Source organism: Diaphorina citri, unplaced genomic scaffold (assembly GCF_000475195.1).
Source record: "Diaphorina citri unplaced genomic scaffold, Diaci psyllid genome assembly version 1.1 scaffold1456, whole genome shotgun sequence".
Taxonomy (NCBI): Eukaryota; Metazoa; Arthropoda; class Insecta; order Hemiptera; family Psyllidae; genus Diaphorina; species Diaphorina citri.
The window spans coordinates 1-17515 of record NW_007378882.1 but is presented as its reverse complement, the minus strand read 5'-3'; the positions used below and the strand labels follow the sequence as shown (position 1 = coordinate 17515).

General features: G+C 37.6%; 1 protein-coding gene and 1 long non-coding RNA gene across 2 annotated transcripts in view; both read right to left on the bottom strand.

The window, feature by feature from the left end:
- Positions 1-2329, bottom strand: part of LOC103515988 (cadherin-99C-like) — a 38220-nt gene extending 35891 nt beyond the window's left edge. The window contains exons 1-2 of the mRNA XM_017446885.1: positions 2293-2329; positions 831-928 (exon numbers count right to left, since the gene is read on the bottom strand). Of these exons, the coding sequence (XP_017302374.1) occupies positions 831-928; positions 2293-2329 (135 nt within the window). The remainder of the gene's footprint in view (positions 1-830; positions 929-2292) is intronic.
- A 9862-nt stretch (positions 2330-12191) lies between these two features.
- LOC113470235 lies at positions 12192-12689 on the bottom strand. The gene is made up of 3 exons (XR_003393362.1): positions 12473-12689; positions 12377-12391; positions 12192-12295 (listed from the first exon to the last, which is right to left on the bottom strand). It is a non-coding gene; the product is annotated as an uncharacterized LOC113470235 (long non-coding RNA).
- Positions 12690-17515: the final 4826 nt, after the last annotated feature.

Sequence of the window (17515 nt, the reverse complement as noted above, 5' to 3'; positions counted from 1 at the left end):
TTTTTTTTGTAAATTTGGGGTTTTTTTTTTTTTTTTTTTTTTTTTTTTTTTTTTTTTTCACATTTTCTCACACAAAATAATGAGCTCTGATCTTGAAATTTGTCGCGACGACCTATGAACTCAAAGCGAGAAAGTTTCAGGTAACACTTCAGTCGATCATTTAAGACCGGTTTTAGCGTTATCTATGTTAAGCTACGCCGAGCAAGGCCAATAAATGGATGGGTGACTTAAAGTTAATTGACTAATTGTGGGATTTTTTTTTTCTCATTTTCTCACACAAATGAGCTCTGATCTTGAAATTTGTCGCGACGACCTATGAACTCAAAGCGAGAAAGTTTTAGATAACACTTCAGTCGATCATTTAAGACCGGTTTTAGCGTTACCTATGTTAAGCTACGCCGAGGAAGGCCAATAAATGGATGGGTGACTTAAACATTATATTGGGAATAAAGGGAGAACGGGCTCTAGTCTTGATTTTAAATCATTACATGAAAGTAAAATCAAAAAATCATATCAAGAATAATAATAAACTGAATATTAAACAAATTAGGTAAGTACATAGGTACTGATTTTCTCTAATCACTACGGGCTAAAAAATTCCCGGAGGGACGGACCCTGCTTGTTAAACAGGAAAAGGCTAGAAGGAAGAAGAAAAACTCCGCGTTCCCCAGAACTCGAACTCATAACTCCCGAGTCAAAAGCCCGGGGGTGTTGACCACTCCATTAGGTACGAGATATTAACTACTGTTCTGGTTTAACGAAATTAAAAAAAGGCACCTACCGTTTTTCTTTATGATGTTCAGCTAGACGGACCATTCAATATTAATTACCTGTTTGGAGATTTCCAAATGTTTGGTAGCAAAGTACAGCGCCTTCTCGTGATTGCCCCTGGCAGCATGGGCATTGCCCAAGCTCCAACATGCTCGTCCTGAAAAATCAATAGAATGGACAGTAGAATTCACAAGCAATGTGTTGTTGTTGTTGTTGTTGTTTTAGCGGCTTTAGCTTTCGCCGAATGGCAATAGCAGAATAAAGATATCTTTTTGTATTTGCTATACACCGGGGTGATGGTCTCTAGCTCTAGCCATGTTAAAGTGGCTGGCTCGTCCTGAACCGCAGTCAACCATCGTGAGGACTCAAAACAAATTTGAGATGCATTTAGAGACCTGTACAAGATTGCCTTGTGAGCCACGTTATGGCCACCCCTGGTATATAGGGTAACAATAGAACACTCTTGAACCCTTCTTAACCTCGGCTATGGTAATGAATTAATCAAGAACACCTTGATACCATAGTTAAGTATAGGTTAGCTATTATATTATTGTCACACATTAGCCTCTTACCAGAGATAGCTTTAACCCATAAGAGCCAATCTTTTTTTTTTAGATCTTGCTCCAATTTAACCGCTTCTAACTCGGGTCCGGTACTGAGTAAATGAGTCAAATACCTAATATTGAAAATAGTAGGAAATTTTATTTTCTAACTTATGGTCAAATCCCCGATGCATGCTGATGTGGAACGACTGACATATTGGCGAAAAAGAGAGAAGAGTTTGGTCTAGTTTGGTGTGACTTTAATGTAGGCCTCGGTTCTCATGGGTTAATCCAGCATAATTTGTTAGCTGACACGTATTGGAGAGCTTTTGTAAGGTCGATACAGTAACCACTAGGTAAGAGTATATTTGTGATATCATCTATTAAGTAGGTGTACCTACTTCATTATGGTTACTACGAGTTAGGAGGTATTTGATTTCATTTATCACTGATGGTATTAATCATTTGCCTCTGCCGTGGCAGCTAGCATTTGAGCATTGTTTATGAACATTTATTAAATTGTTTCCACACATATTTCGACGCCGTCCATTGGTGGTCGATCGATGTCGACTGGAACCATAAACGACAGTAACCACTAGGTAAGAGTATATTTGTGATATCATCTATTAAGTAGGTGTACTTCATTATGGTTACTAGAAGGTATTTGATTTCATTTATCACTGGTATTAATCATTTGCCTCTGCTGTGGCAGCAAGCATTAAATTTGAGCATTGTTTATGAACATTTATTAAGTTGTTTCCACACATAGTCGACGCCGTCCATTGGTGGTCGATCGATGTCGACTGGAACCATAAACTGCCTCGACAACATAGATTCACCTCGTCGATCGACGAATGGTTTAGATGAGAGAGACATTGGCTAGACTGGCCTAGAGCAATACACACATAATAAGAGTGTAGGCAAACTAGGCAAAGCTCTAGCAATGTGCTGAGTAGTTTGGTTACATAGTGGTACCTACCTGATCCACTAACAAAGATGTACCAATCCATTGACATGTTGTATATAAGAACCACTGATATGTACCTATCTAAGAAAAAAATAAGAACAGCATTAAGGAGGAAAGAACCATCCATAAGGCAATTCTCTTTATCGATGGTTCTTTTCTATTTATCGCTGTCCATAGGTAGGTATGTACTAGATAGTTTGATAAATAAATAATCATTATAATCGGTGGTTCGAGCATCTAGGAAGGGTGACATTTCAAGCACACCACACTACCACACGGACAAAAAAATTCCATTATCATAAAAATCAAGAAGAGATAAAATAACAGAATCTGTAGATACCCATCTAACAAGAGTAACCAGATATGGTTTGAAACCAATCCCTCCACATGTTTCAAATCTTGCCAAAACACCAAACAGTCTAACCAAGCAGACAGTGTAATCCCACCAGGAGAAATCTACGAAGATATTGCCCTCCAGGGTTTGCAATTTAAATAAATTTGGCAACGTAGGAAAAAAAAGTGGCTCTAATAATTTATTTTTATAAGGAGGTCTTTTATGTAATGTTTTGGATGTTAAAGTGTTTGTACCAACGGGGAGTAGGTAGTTCTGTTTGTATGCTTTATGGACAAAATTTGGCAACGTAGGAAAAAAAAGTGGCTCTAATAATTTATTTTTATAAGGAGGTCTTTTATGTAATGTTTTGGATGTTAAAGTGTCTGTACCAACGGGGAGTAGGTAGTTGTTTGTATGCTTTATGGACATTTTACATGGGCCCTCCAAACAAATATGTTGATGGTTTATTACCGTTGTTACATTAGCCTTAATTTATTTTTTATATCTACCTGGAGGTTAGCGACAAGACTGGTGATTCTTTACTGCTGTATTTATGTTTAATGGCAAAGATTGCCATGGGAGAAATCACGCCCTTTATGACCATATAGTATTTCATCCATGTAGTCTTTAATGTTCTACATGAAATTCATATGTTGTGGTTGTTTGATTTGATCAGGTCTTTGAGTAAACCAGGACATTTGGGTTGTTGGCTTTAGCAACCTGTGAATATTATAGGTATACAAGCTAGGTACCTATAATGTGATGTGTACTCAATGGGAGTTGGTTTTTATAGTCAATCTGCTAACTCTTGAAGGATTAGGGAATTAGGGCTGCTTCATTTGACAGATTATTCTCTCTGTTGATGTCCTGGAAGCCTAGAACAAATCATATTCTCTCGAACTAATACTCGTACATTGTACATTCACATGCAACTAATACCTAATAAAGTCATTGTAATAAACATGCTTCACCTATTCCTCCCATATCTCAGCAAAACTCATAATAGTCATGTAACTCTTGAAGGATTAGGGAATTAGGGCTGCTTCATTTGACAGATTATTCTCTCTGTTGATGTCCTGGAAGCCTAGAACAAATCATAAATTATTTCTCTCCAACTAATGCTCGTACATTGTACATTCACATGTAACTAATACCTAATCAAGTCATTGTAATAAACATGCTTCACCCATTCCTCCCATATCTCAGCAAAACTCATAATAGTCATAATAAATTAAGAAAGCGCAGGAAGATCCTACAAGATGGCTACTTTCTCAAAATCTGCATGACATGATAGAGGAGCAGTATAAAATCTGCCTTAGCATCCCAGCGTTCACAGTTCATTAAGACGTTCTCACAGAATAATTAATTCATAAAAGCTACGAAAGTGTTTTCTGAAGATACCTTCCACTACCTGAGTACATTTACCATGCTTGTTAAAACTTACAACCATAAAAGTTATTATATTTCTCTCGTATGAAATGAACTTGTAACCTTGTCGTACCTTGAGAGACCATTCCCACTTGTCGTTCGGAAAAAATCGTGTCGTGTATAGTAGGAACACTCTCATTTAAATTAAATCGCCAACATTGCCTAGAAGGACATTTTGTGTCGTTCGCAAAAGAATCGTGTCGTGTATAGTGGGAACACTCTTATTTAAAGCGGTCAAACTTTCTTGACTTGGCGGGGCGGAGCGCTACCGCGCTCCTTAATTACATTGCCTACAGAACATTTGGGTAGGAACACTCTCATTTAAATTAAATCGCCAACATTGCCTAGAAGGACATTTTGTGTCGTTCGCAAAAGAATCGTGTCGTGTATAGTACTATAGTGGGAACACTCTTATTTAAAGCGGTCAAACTTTCTTGACTTGGCGGGGCGGAGCCTTAATTACATTGCCTACAGAACATTTGGAAAAAAATCGGGTGAAACTCGCGATAAGTGGGAACGGGCTCTGAGACTAGTGAAACACTGAGCATTGGGTGATTTCAGGCAATCGTGAGGTGCATACTTGTTATGATGAAGATGTCTCAGGCAGATAAGAATAGATCTCAAGGACATAGAAGGACACATCTAAATCTTGTCTTGGAACCCAGATTAAGACACCTTTACAACATGAAACAGTGTAAGTACACGGTATTTATAGCGTGTCTCAGCTCCCTACGTGGAAAAGGTGCATGGATCAAGATTTATATACTTCAGTGGATCAAGCAGGTTTTATGGTGAAAGCATTGGAGCAAATGATTTGGCTTTGCGAGCCATCGAATGATCTTCAGTTACGTATGGGTGTGGCAATGTTTTGAACGGGCGTTCAAGTCAGCATGAAGTTTAGTGCTAACGTGGTTGGATGAGTCAGCAAATGATTTGGCTTTGCGAGCCATCGAATGATCTTCAGTTACGTATGGGTGTGGCAATGTTTTGAATGGGCGTTCAAGTCAGCATGAAGTTTAGTGCTAACGTGGTTGGACGAGTGGTTATGGATATTATTTGGTTATCAAACACTGAAGTACCTACCTGGTAGCTTTTTTCTTCGCGTTTTAATACTTTTTTTTTAATGGAACCAGAAGCTCGAGAAGTCAATTCCCTAGTTTGAGTCTCATTGATAGTTTTATTTTCTAAAATCTGTGAATCATTTTACAGGAAGCTATTCCATATAGGACATAGGTACTGACCCCTCGAAGAAAGGGTTCAAGCGAACATTGCTTCCCATCATTGACAAATAAATAATTCAAACAGAAAACACAATTGAATGTGTAAAATATCCTGAAACACAAATCGACTTGTAAACAAACCTGACTTTTAATAAAAACAAGAAGAAATTCCTCAATTCCATCCATTGCACAACCACTCAAGAATAACCAATTTCAAAGCAATAATAATTTTTTTCGATGAAATATCCGATGATAAATGTGATCAGAATAAAGCAAAGAAAAAAATCCGAGTCGTTTATTTTATAAAATCCTTAAAAAGACTCCCAGACGGCCAGTATATCATCTAAAGTTCCAATAATTCCACTGGAAATAATACAAAAACCAGATTCAAAGTGTATTCAATTGGACAGGTTGTAAAGGATGTGAGCTTCCCAATAAGTACATTTGCAGACAAGACAGACTTGAGAAATACACTGAAGAAAAAAATCCGAGTCGTTTATTTTATAAAATCCTTAAAAAGACTCCCAGACGGCCAGTATATCATCTAAAGTTCCAATAATTCCATTGGAAATAATACAAAAACCAGATTCAAAGTGTATTCGATTGGACAGGTTGTAAAGGATGTGAGCTTCCCAATAAGTACATTTGCAGACAAGACAGACTTGAGAAATACACTAACCGGAATGCCACCAGAATCACTTAACTGGACAGAAGAGTACCACAAATAAATAAAAGACCAAATCTAGAGGACTTTGAGTCATCACTGTCATCAGACATGATGAGTTGAAGTGAATAAATATGGTACCGTGACTTTTTTGTTTCTTAATTTGTAAATATGTAGGTAATTACTAGTCCTTTAAATTTTGTAACTAGCGAAAAAGGGTAGGTAGATTTTTTTTTTGTTCGAAAACTGGAACAGCACTAATAACTCTAAAGTGGTCAAATTTAATTTGAAATACCTAGAGGTGTGTAAGTTTTTTTTCCCCAAGCATTAGGTAGGTATTATTATCAAATTTGAGTGAATTTTAGATAACTGGCTAATTTGAATGATTAGCAAAATTACATACCTACCTACCACCTACCGAGCTACAAAAAAAAAGTAAAAAAATTGATTGCCCTATGGGGGAAAAAATCCTTCAATCACAACATAAGAGATACCTACTTACAAACCTTACCGTAAAAAAGTAGCTACCTAAGTACTTCTTGGTAAAAACAAGTTTTTGAACTGAATTCAGTGTCTCCTAAAAACTGAATCGAGCAAAAAATAAAAAAAAAAAAAAAAAAAAAAGTAGGTAGGTACCTAGATACCATTTTTTCAACATGTTTATTTTTATGGTATTATTTTTAATTTTACCTACCCCCTAAAAATGGCACCGAACCCAACCATCTACCTACCAGTATGTGTATTATGTATGTTGCACTAACGGTGCAACAACTTGACTATAACTTTCGGTTCGCATAAAGGACTTCGTAGCACAAGGTTCGAAATAAAACCCATAAAAATGCGTCAATAATAAACTAAAGCGAGGTTATTTTAGTCTGAAATGTAGAGTTGGTACTTTGTTAGAGGTCCATTGGTACTTTGTTAGGACCGAACTTCATATATGTTGCAGTGCTAACTTTCACATATAGCTCTTGTGAATATGAGGCCTCTTCAGTCCTTTGAACAGGTTGGGGTAAAAGACGTAAAGGGATTCAGAGACTTTTCAGACCTTTTCTTTGCAAAGTTCAAGCAGGCTTTTGGTTTTCTCTTCTATTTGTGGTAACCATGTTGTTCCTGACTTTAGAACAATGAAATTACTGTGGGGCAACCGGAAAAATAATTTTAGAAGATAGAAGGTGATAGACTTTGGGTGTTAACTGTCAGTCCTACAAAGGTACTAAAGGTAGGTGTTTCTTTTCGTTAGCAGTAGTTATTTATTTAGCAGTAGCTTTATTTAGACTGTCGGTTATTCCTTCCCTCTTCGGTTTCGAACGATAAGACCTTAGCAGTTACAGTTCTCTCTATCCTATATCAAACCTCTGGAAGAAAAACTTCCCTCCTGCCGTCTTCACTCTTTCATCCTCGTCACCAAAGACCCCCAGAAACCGAAGAGCTTACAATAATAGTACCTCTCCCCCTCCCCCCGCAGTGTGGGAGGTTCAGAACCTCCGGTATTTTTGATTTATGCTGATTATCACAGCCAGAGTCCCACAGCCTCTTAGTGTGTGACTGGGTCAGAATGGGAGATTTCGGATGATACATGAGATGTGAGAGCCAAGTTTGAACTTTGTCTTTTGAATCATTAACCCATAAGAGCCGAACTTTTTTTTTCTCCATTGGATCTAGCTGAAATTTAACTCCGGACCGGTACCGAGTAAACATGTCAAAATAATAATGAAAATAGTAGGAAATTTTGTTTCCTCGATGCACTCTGACGTGAAGCGACTGAGATATTAGCGAAAAAGAGGGAAGGGACAAGTTTGGTGTGACTTTAATGTAAGCTTCGACTCTTGTGGGTTAATGGCTTTGGTGTTTCTTCTCCGATTGTGAAACTTGGCAACAGCGTAATGTAACAGCAGGGGATACCGCGCCCTCTGGAGTGAAGATTTTGCATAACAAAGGCGAAAATAAAAAATAAACGCGAAAGTAAATAAAATTAAAAAAAAAAAAATAGTGATTGAAGATTTGACGTGCTTTCTTTTCAACCCAGAATACCGATGAAGTCTGCCCAATAGTAGGTGTACCTACATAGTATCTACCTATAAGTGTCAGCTATTGTGTTAAACTAGAAGGAAACAAACATCCCGAAGTTTTTTTTTATGGCCTGTATAATCAAAAGGTATCAAATGTCTTTGATACTAAGTATACGGAAATTTAACGGTAATAACACCGGGACCTTATCCGCCTACAGATAAGTATCCTAGACATTAGACAGGTGTTTAGCTATGCAAAGATCAGTATAATGTCCTCGCGAAACCCTTGCTACACCACACAACTTTGGTCTACATCGTCATTCATAACAGGCCAAGCCAATGGGGCGTCTACATGTAGCTCTCATCCTCCATGTAAAACCTGCCAATGCACTTGGTAACTTCCTCTCATGAGAAGCAACAAACAAGCATATAGCATATAACAAACCCTTCTTCTTGAACAAGTTTGGTCTACATCGTCATTCATAACAGGCCAAGCCAATGGGGCGTCTACATGTAGCTCTCATCCTCCATGTAAAACCTGCCAATGCACTTAGTAACTTCCTCTCATGAGAAGCAACAAACAAGCATATAGCATATAACAAACCCTTCTTCTTGAACAAGTCCGACAATGCAACCAAACTACATCGAATCGAGAACGTTAATGTTTCATAATATTTTGTTTCATTATCAAAACACTTGAAGGGCTTCGTGCTATGAAAACCAATAATAAAGTCTGGAGGTACAGAGAAACAGGAATAGGATGGTCGGACTTTGAACTCACTGAGCCTGTGTTAGCATCTTGATAGAACTCAAGTGCATGTAACCAAAACATGAAATAGCTATAGGAGGTAATCACGTTGAAAACGCGATTTCAAATGGAAGATGAAAAGTATCAGCGGCCTCTTTGCGAGTTGAGATGATACTTGAGCCTGTGTTAGCATCTTGATAGAACTCAAGTGCATGTAACCAAAACATGAAATAGCTATAGGAGGTAATCACGTTGAAAACGCGATTTTTAAATGGAAGATGAAAAGTACCAGCGCGGCCTCTTTGCGAGTTGAGATGATACTTGAGTGATAAGTAGAATACTTGCTTAGGTAAACACTGCAGAAATTACCTTTAATTATCTACATTTATGTTCTAACATCATTTTTCTTCACGAAACCTTTTTCTTTGCATCTCTCAAGGCTCTGGGTATGGAAAAGGCATAATTTTATTACATATCAAACTACAAGCAAACCCATAAAAAAAAAAAAAAAAAAAAAAAAAAGTAGGTAGGTAGATACCATTTTTTCAACATGTTTATTTTTATGGTATTATTTTTAATTTTAACTACCCCCTTAAAATGGCACCGAACCCAACCATCTACCTACCTGTATGTGTATTATGTATGTTGCACTTAACGGTGCAACAACTTGACTATAACTTTCGGTTCGCATAAAGGACTTCTTAGCACAAGGTTCGAAATAAAACCCATAAAAATGCGTCAATAATAAACTAAAGCGAGGTTATTTTAGTCTGAAATGTTAGAGTTGGTACTTTGTTAGAGGTCCATTGGTACTTTGTTAGGACCGAACTTCATATGTTGCAGTGCTAACTTTCACATAGCTCTTGTGAATATGAGGCCTCTTCAGTCCTTTGAACAGGTTGGGGTAAAGGGATTCAGAGACTTTTCAGACCTTTTCTTTGCAAAGTTCAAGCAGGCTTTTGGTTTTCTCTTCTATTTGTGGCATGTTGTTCCGGACTTTAGAACAATGAAATTACTGGGGCAACTGGAAAAATAGTTTTAGAAGATAGAAGGTGATAGACTTTGGGACTTGGGTGTGTAACTGTCAGTTCTACAAAGGTACTAAAGGTAGGTGTTTCTTTTCGTTAGCAGTAGTTATTTATTTAGCAGTAGCTTTATTTAGACTGTCGATTATTCCTTCCCTCATCGGTTTCGGACGATAAGACCTTAGTAGTTACAGTTCACTCTATCCTATATCAAACCTCTGGAAGAAAAACTTCCCTCCTGCCGTCTTCACTCTTTCATCCTCGTCACCAAAGACCCCCAGAAACCGAAGAGCTTACAATAATAGTACCTCTCCCCCTCCCCCCGCGGTGTGGGAGGTTCAGAACCTCCGGTGATTATTATTATTATTATTATTATTTTCCCCCTTTCTTTCAAAATAAACCCAAGATTCATTCTCACAAGTTTACAAATGTACCTGTACGTACATAATTATTAGTACATAGGTACTTGGCACTCGTAAAATCCTACATCAAGGATTACTCTTCTTCCATTACCTATAGATATTTGGTAAAAATGAAATTTCGACATGCCTCTACATTGCTACTTAAGACTAACTTAAGTTGGTACCCAAATACCTGGTAACATAAAAGTGATTGTCCACTTTACCTTGATTGCTTCAATTGAGTCATCTTTGATCTTACTAATTTTTCAGTTTTGAAATTTCATCAAGTTTTTGGTTGAATTCTCTTTTACAGAGATTATTGCTGCACAGATCTCACATGATCATCAGTTCATGGAATGTGTACAGTCTGTACAGTACTGAAGTTGATGAGCTTCAATCTAATCGCTCTCGTCAGTACGTTGACTTGAGGGGCTGTGGAATATGAACTGTGAATTTAATCAACATTGCGGCCATTTCAGTTTCAGTGGATATAATGTATTCAATTTCTACATGCACGTCTCACTTGATATATGGCGGTGGCGTTGCATCATCCTCCTCTTCAGTTTTGCAAATCAAAATGTTCAGACATCGAGTTGACAGTACAAAGGCATTGAGAACAGTTCATCGAGTCAGTAGGTAGGAATTCCATCTCAAATTTCTTCTCTCACGTCACCACGCGTACGTAAACCTGCATCTTGTTAGGAACTTTCGATAGAGTTTTGCTTGATCGGTTCAAATAGGTTAACTTTCATGCAATAAACCTCGTAATTCGATCATAATATGAAAACCAGATCGCGTACGAAGGCGGAGATGATAGAAGCAATTACTCAAAAGTCAATGCATACAAGCAATGGATGTCTGGGAAACAATACGACCTGCACTGCGCTGTTCTCAGATTGAAGATTCTATCAGAATTACTTATGAGCACTACCTGATCCTGCGCCTCTATACATGCCTACAAGCAATGGATGTCTGGGAAACAATACGACCTGCACTGCGCTGTTCTCAGATTGAAGATTCTATCAGAATTACTTATGAGGTTATGAGCACTACCTGATCCTGCGCCTCTATATAAGCATAGCAACGAATTGACCTATGCATGTTGAAGAGTAAACAAATATAAATTCAAGAAGAAGAAATCACAAGCTTCAAGTCCATAAATTATCGGGAAGGTGGGTAAAGCATCTTCTCCATAAAAATCACATTTAAAGAACACTCGGATAGGTATGTCGTATGCTATATGTTTACTTTCCAGAGTAGCTGTAGTTCTTTGAATCTTTGAAATTGAATGAAAGAAAATGATTCGAAATTCTAAAACTAACGAAAATCGTCTCCTCTTTCTACAGAACTAACTGAGCAGCCATAAATGTAGAATATATACAATACAGAAATACCTACTCGTAACTATCATGTTGATGTTTACTAAATAAAGTGCACTTGAAAATTTCGTTCACAAAATGGTTGTTCCCTGGAGGGTTTAATTTCCAAGATAAAACGTCTGACAGAAATTACCTTTAATTATCTACATTTATGTTCTAACATCATTTTTCTTCACGAAACCTTTTTCTTTGCATCTCTCAAGGCTCTGGGCATGGAAAAGGCATAATTTTATTACATGTGTACACATCAAACTAACATAATCCAAACTTTGAACTTTTTATTCGGCTTCATCACAAGAACCACTCTTTAATTTTGGCGTTATTATTTTATCAGTCTCGTGATTGCAAACATTGATAAGATGAAAACCGAAAACCCACGAATGTCCGAACCAGTTTCGTCTCTCGGACGATCACACAAATTCTGGAGCTTACAATCAAGTATTCACTGTTCATAGAACCCCCACTACCAAGCTGTTCACTGTATAGAACTTCACTCTACATGCATGGTTATTATTTTATCAGTCTCGTGATTGCAAACATTGATAAGATGAAAACCGAAAACCCACGAATGTCCGAACCAGTTTCGTCTCTCGGAGTCTCGGACGAGGACACAAATTCTGGAGCTTACAATGAAGTAGGTATTCACTGTTCATAGAACCCCCACTACCAAGCTGTTCACTGTATAGAACTTCACTCTACATGCATGGTGAGCAGAAAACAAGAGTGGCAAATAATAACATGATACCGGATCTGGGTCAAAGATTTAAAATTATTCACTTGGGTGTCATGGGTTTCTAAATAAACCTCTATTGTCCGGACATGATACCGGATCTGGGTCAAAGATTTAAAATTATTCACTTGGGTGTCATGGGTTTCTAAATAAACCTCTATTGTCCGGTTCTCAAAGATCACCAAAATCTTTATTTGGCTCTCCTGAAAAATAGAGATTTTGCACTTACGATAGTTCGTATTGACAGCGACGATATGAACCTACAGGGAGGTCTAGGATCTGTTAAGATTCAGGTAAGTACCGATAATAATGAAATTATTTCAATTATCTCTTGATGTGTTCGATAGTTTAGAATTCTTTGTTCTACAGCTTGGAAATTCTAAACAATCTAAACTCTAAACATTAGAATTTAGAATCGAGAGCACATAAAGAACATGATTGGTCGAGATTCTCGTTGGAAAACGAGCTGATATTGTACCAGCTATTGTTTACCAAACATACCATCAAAGTTCTTTATAGGTACTCTTTCGTGATCATAGCATATTATCACTTGCTTTTCTAATGAGTTAATTAAGTCCCCTAGACGAACAGTAGTTCTGTAGAATTTCGAGCAAAGTTCATTCAGATAGAGTGTCTAGAAAACGGACAAACATCTGAGAGACAGATTCGTTCGGACTGGATATTGGATGCATATTTACCATGGAGATTCAATTTGTTTGATCATTTATTTCCAATACCTATTGTTAAACTCTTCGAATATTGCTTGGATGAGATTCTGGTGCTACTTTGGAAGTGCCATTTGAACGTGTATAACAAAGCTTTTAAACTCAATAAAATGGCGTAATACTAAACTTTTGAACTAATGGACCAACCACAGAGGTGTAGTGGTTAGCGCGGCTTGGAGGTTACTGGTTTGAGTCCAAGTCAAGTCAATAGAGAAAACTATATTTCAGAAAAAGGTGGGGAGAGGAGCATTTCTGGTTCATGTTTGAAAAATTTCAGCTCCATTAACTGGAACTTTCATAGGTACCTACCAACAATCGCGCCAGCTAGAGCTTAGGTTGAATCGCACGTAACAAACTCAAAAGAGCTAGTACACTCTGATAAATGAGCTAAAGTTCGTTAAAGTTTATATTGAGCTTATTCCTATACTAAAGGTTCTAGATCGCGTCTTCCACTGTGTACCTAAATCACCTTGAAGTCATGTCACGCTTTGTCGAAGCAATGTCTCCCATTAAAAAAGTCCCCAAATACATTAAATTTATCACGCAACTAAGTGGCATATCGGGTTTCTCCTTACTATTACTATGCTGCTAAATAAAGTTACAACAAACGCAAACATATCACCACGTCTTGCTGAATCAAACAAAATACAGAACCCTGTACCTGAGAAATAACACATGAAACTTTCTATCGCATGTGATAATAATGATTATTACACTCCATTATTCGGTCAAGTCGAGAATTTACGACAAGAGAGACTATTAAAGATAATAAAATAGACAAAAGTCAATAGATAATAGATATAGGCCGAGAGGCTGACGTGGACAATAGATTTCGGCTATCCTTATCCTTACACACTTAAGTATCCGCTATCTACAATACACTCCATTATTCGGTCAAGTCGAGAATTTACGACAAGAGAGACTATTAAAGATAATAAAATAGACAAAAGTCAATAGATAATAGATAGGCCGAGAGGCTGACGTGGACAATAGATTTCGGCTATCCTTATCCTTACACACTTAAGTATCCGCTATCCACAATTCTACGTCTATTGAATAGAACTTTCTTCTCGGATTCTGAAATGTCATCTTGACGTTCTATAAATTGCATTCCATTCCGGGTCACCAATGTAGGAGGTCAGAGCACAGACACACCACAAGCATGCACTTTGGAGTTTCGTGTGGAAAAAAGTAAAAACGAGATTTCTTTCATACAAGGAAATGTCCTCGTAAAATTCACTTTTTAGTGACGATGTAAAAGGTCAGGTCGGGAGATTCGCAGATAAAACTGATGGTGATAAAAATATTAGAATTTCTTTTCTTCCTGAAAAAGGTGACAACCCAAGAGAGGATTGTAAAAGAAGAAAAGTTTTAACTAGTTAGGTCAAGACAGAAAGCTTTTAAATAGTCATTTCGTTAAAAAAACTGTGTGACGTTCCATGTTCCAACCTTGAAGTCAATGGGCTTGGTGAGGTAAAATAACTCGTTACAAGATCGGCACCAAACCCACAAATCACTAGAGACGTCAACATGATTGTCACATTTGTCTCGAGATGGTGCTCTTAATATCCTCTCCATGCAGATTATCTTGGCCACAAGGCACAAGGTGAGGTCAACTGCGATTAGCCATCTTCACTTTCATCTCGAGTTCAGCATGATTGTCACATTTGTCTCGAGATGGTGCTCTTAATATCCTCTCCATGCAGATTATCTTGGCCACAAGGCACAAGGTGAGGTCAACGGCGATTAGCCATCTTCACTTTCATCTCGAGTTCACCTTCAGTCTAAGTGAAATTAGTATGCTGTAGAATCTACTAATGTAGTGTAGATGCTGTAGGTACGTGCCACAGCTGATAGTCATAAGCGTGTAAACTTTCAGAAAGACCCCCAATGGGATCCTCACACTGACCTGAAATTCGTGCTGACGCTGCTGTGAGGCTTAGCGCCGTTAGAATTGTGAGTCCCCGATGCAACACTGAAGTTGAGAACTGTCGAGTATGGTTCGGATATGAATCGGAGGCAAAATAGAGATGGGGCTCTGAAATCTTCTTGATGAATTGGGATCGCAGTGCAAAATATGGAATAAAAATAAAACAATATCGATTCATATTTTACAAAGAAAGGATAACCTACGTGATTACGAAAACTATGGTCGAGCGGATAAAAGTGTCCAAACATCCGATGTAAACGGCATTAATTTGTGTTCTTTCTATAACAGGTGCAATCACTTAGTTTCAGAGTACATGCTATAAGTTATACGTAGATGAATTATGTGTTGGACTTCATCCCGATTAAGTGTAATCAAAAGGCGAAATTTGCATTTTTGCCAAACAGGATTTGCAATAAAATGCAGAGGACACTCAGCCCAACGCGGGTGTTCTGGTTAATCCAGTCTGTCAACCTTGCACTCCAATGACAGATCCGCTGATGAGCAGAGATATCAATATCAAGTTCAATAAAACCATGTAAAAAGCTGCACTACAGGTCCTCAAAGCAAACCTAGACATGAAATCCAATTCCTGACTGCAAGTTCGATTCCCATATTGGATTTCAATTGGATTCGGAGACCTCCCAAAGCGACTTGAACTTGATTGCACTTATTCGAACATTATCTTCCTCTTCCCGGATACCCGATGAGATACCAATATCATTCGGATCAATAAAGTTGTTCTAAGATTGCGTCACTTTAGTCCGAAGGCTATGAAGATATCAAGTGGATAGGTGTGTCCTATTTTATGTTTCGAAAAGAATGGTTTATTTTTCCTATTACCTCTGCAGCAAGTGCAGTCAGTTCAAATAATTCAGGTGCGTTTACACTATGGTTGAGTGACATCGTCTGAAAGTCTAAAATATCGTCTAAAAGACCATCGGCGTTGCATCGATCGACTCTAACGACCTCGAAATTATTTTTTAAGGAATAGGACCAATTTAGCGAACTAATTCCGTTGAGCTTATTTCAACCTTGGGTATAAATTGATTTGAAGTTCATTTGCTAACTTCTGATAGCTTCAACTAATAGTCAATCATCTACATTTGGTGAACGAAGGTGAGGACCATTTTAGATTTTGAAGTTTCCTTGGGAAATCTTAGCATTGACAATATAGACAACTTATTTATTTATTTATTTTATTTTTTTTTTATTTACCTATTCTTTTTTCCTTTCTTTCAAAATAAACCCAAGATTCATTCTCACAAGTCTACAAATGTTTAAGAGTACCTGTACGTACATATTGGTACATGGGTACTTGGCACTCGTAAAATCTTACATCAAGGATTACTCTTCTTCCATTACCTATAGATATTTGGTAAAAATGAAACTTCGACATGCCTCTACATTGGTACTTAAGACTAACTTAAGTTGGTACCTAAATACCTGGTAACATAAAAGTGATTGTCCACTTTACCTTGATTGCTTCAATTGTGAATTGAGTCATCTTTGATCTTACTAATTTGTCAGTTTTGAAATTTCATCAAGTTTTTGGTTGAATTCTCTTTTACAGAGATTATTGCTGCACAGATCTCATGATCATCAGTTCATGGAATGTGTACAGTAGGTACTGAAGTTGATGTGCTTCAACCTAATCGCTCTCGTCAGTACATTGACTTGAGGGGCTGTGGAATAGGTATGAACTGTGAATTTAATCAACATTGCGGCCATTTCAGTTTCAGTGGATATAATGTATTCAATTTCTACATGCACGTCTCACTTAATATATGGCGGTGGCATTGCATCATCCTCCTCTTCAGTTTTGCAAATCAAAATGTTCAGACATGAAGTTGACAGTACAAAGGCATTGAGAACAGTTCATCGAGTCAGTAGGTAGGAATTCCATCTCCAATTTCTTCTCTCACATCACCACGCGTACGTAAACCTGCATCTTGTTAGGAACTTTCGATAGAGTTTTGCTTGATCGGTTCAAATAGGTCAACTTTCATGCAATAAACCTCGTAATTCGATCATAATATGAAAACCAGATCGCGTACGAAGGCGGAGATGATAGAGTCGAAATTCTAAAACTGACGAAAATCGTCTCCTCTTTCTACAGAACTAACTATGAGCAGCCATAAATGTAGAATATACAACACAGAGATACCTACTCGTAACTATCATGTTGATGTTTACTAAATAAAGTGCACTTGAAAATTTCGTTCACAAAATGGTTGTTCCCTGGAGGGTTTAATTTCCAAGATAAAACGTCTGATAATGCAACCCTTGGCGACTCCTAATGTTCCACTGTTTCAAAAGCACTTTGTTTGGAGAGGGTGGATTTTAAATGGGGTTTAATTTATTGAATGTTTCCGTCAGACAAACAAGGTAGGAAATGCCTCACTCTGGGATACCAATGATGCCTGGGGGATGACTCGTTCGTTTTTGGAAACATGTAAACTTCGGGACACCCCTAGGGAATTGAGTTTGAGTGGCGTCGATTTAATTTCAAATATATTATTTTACGAGGATACCTGCATTATCTTACTCAGCTTGCGATGAATTATGACCGTGGAAGTTTCAATTAATTTATACAGATAAACTTTACCAATCAGACCTCTGTATGAGGCATACTGGATAAA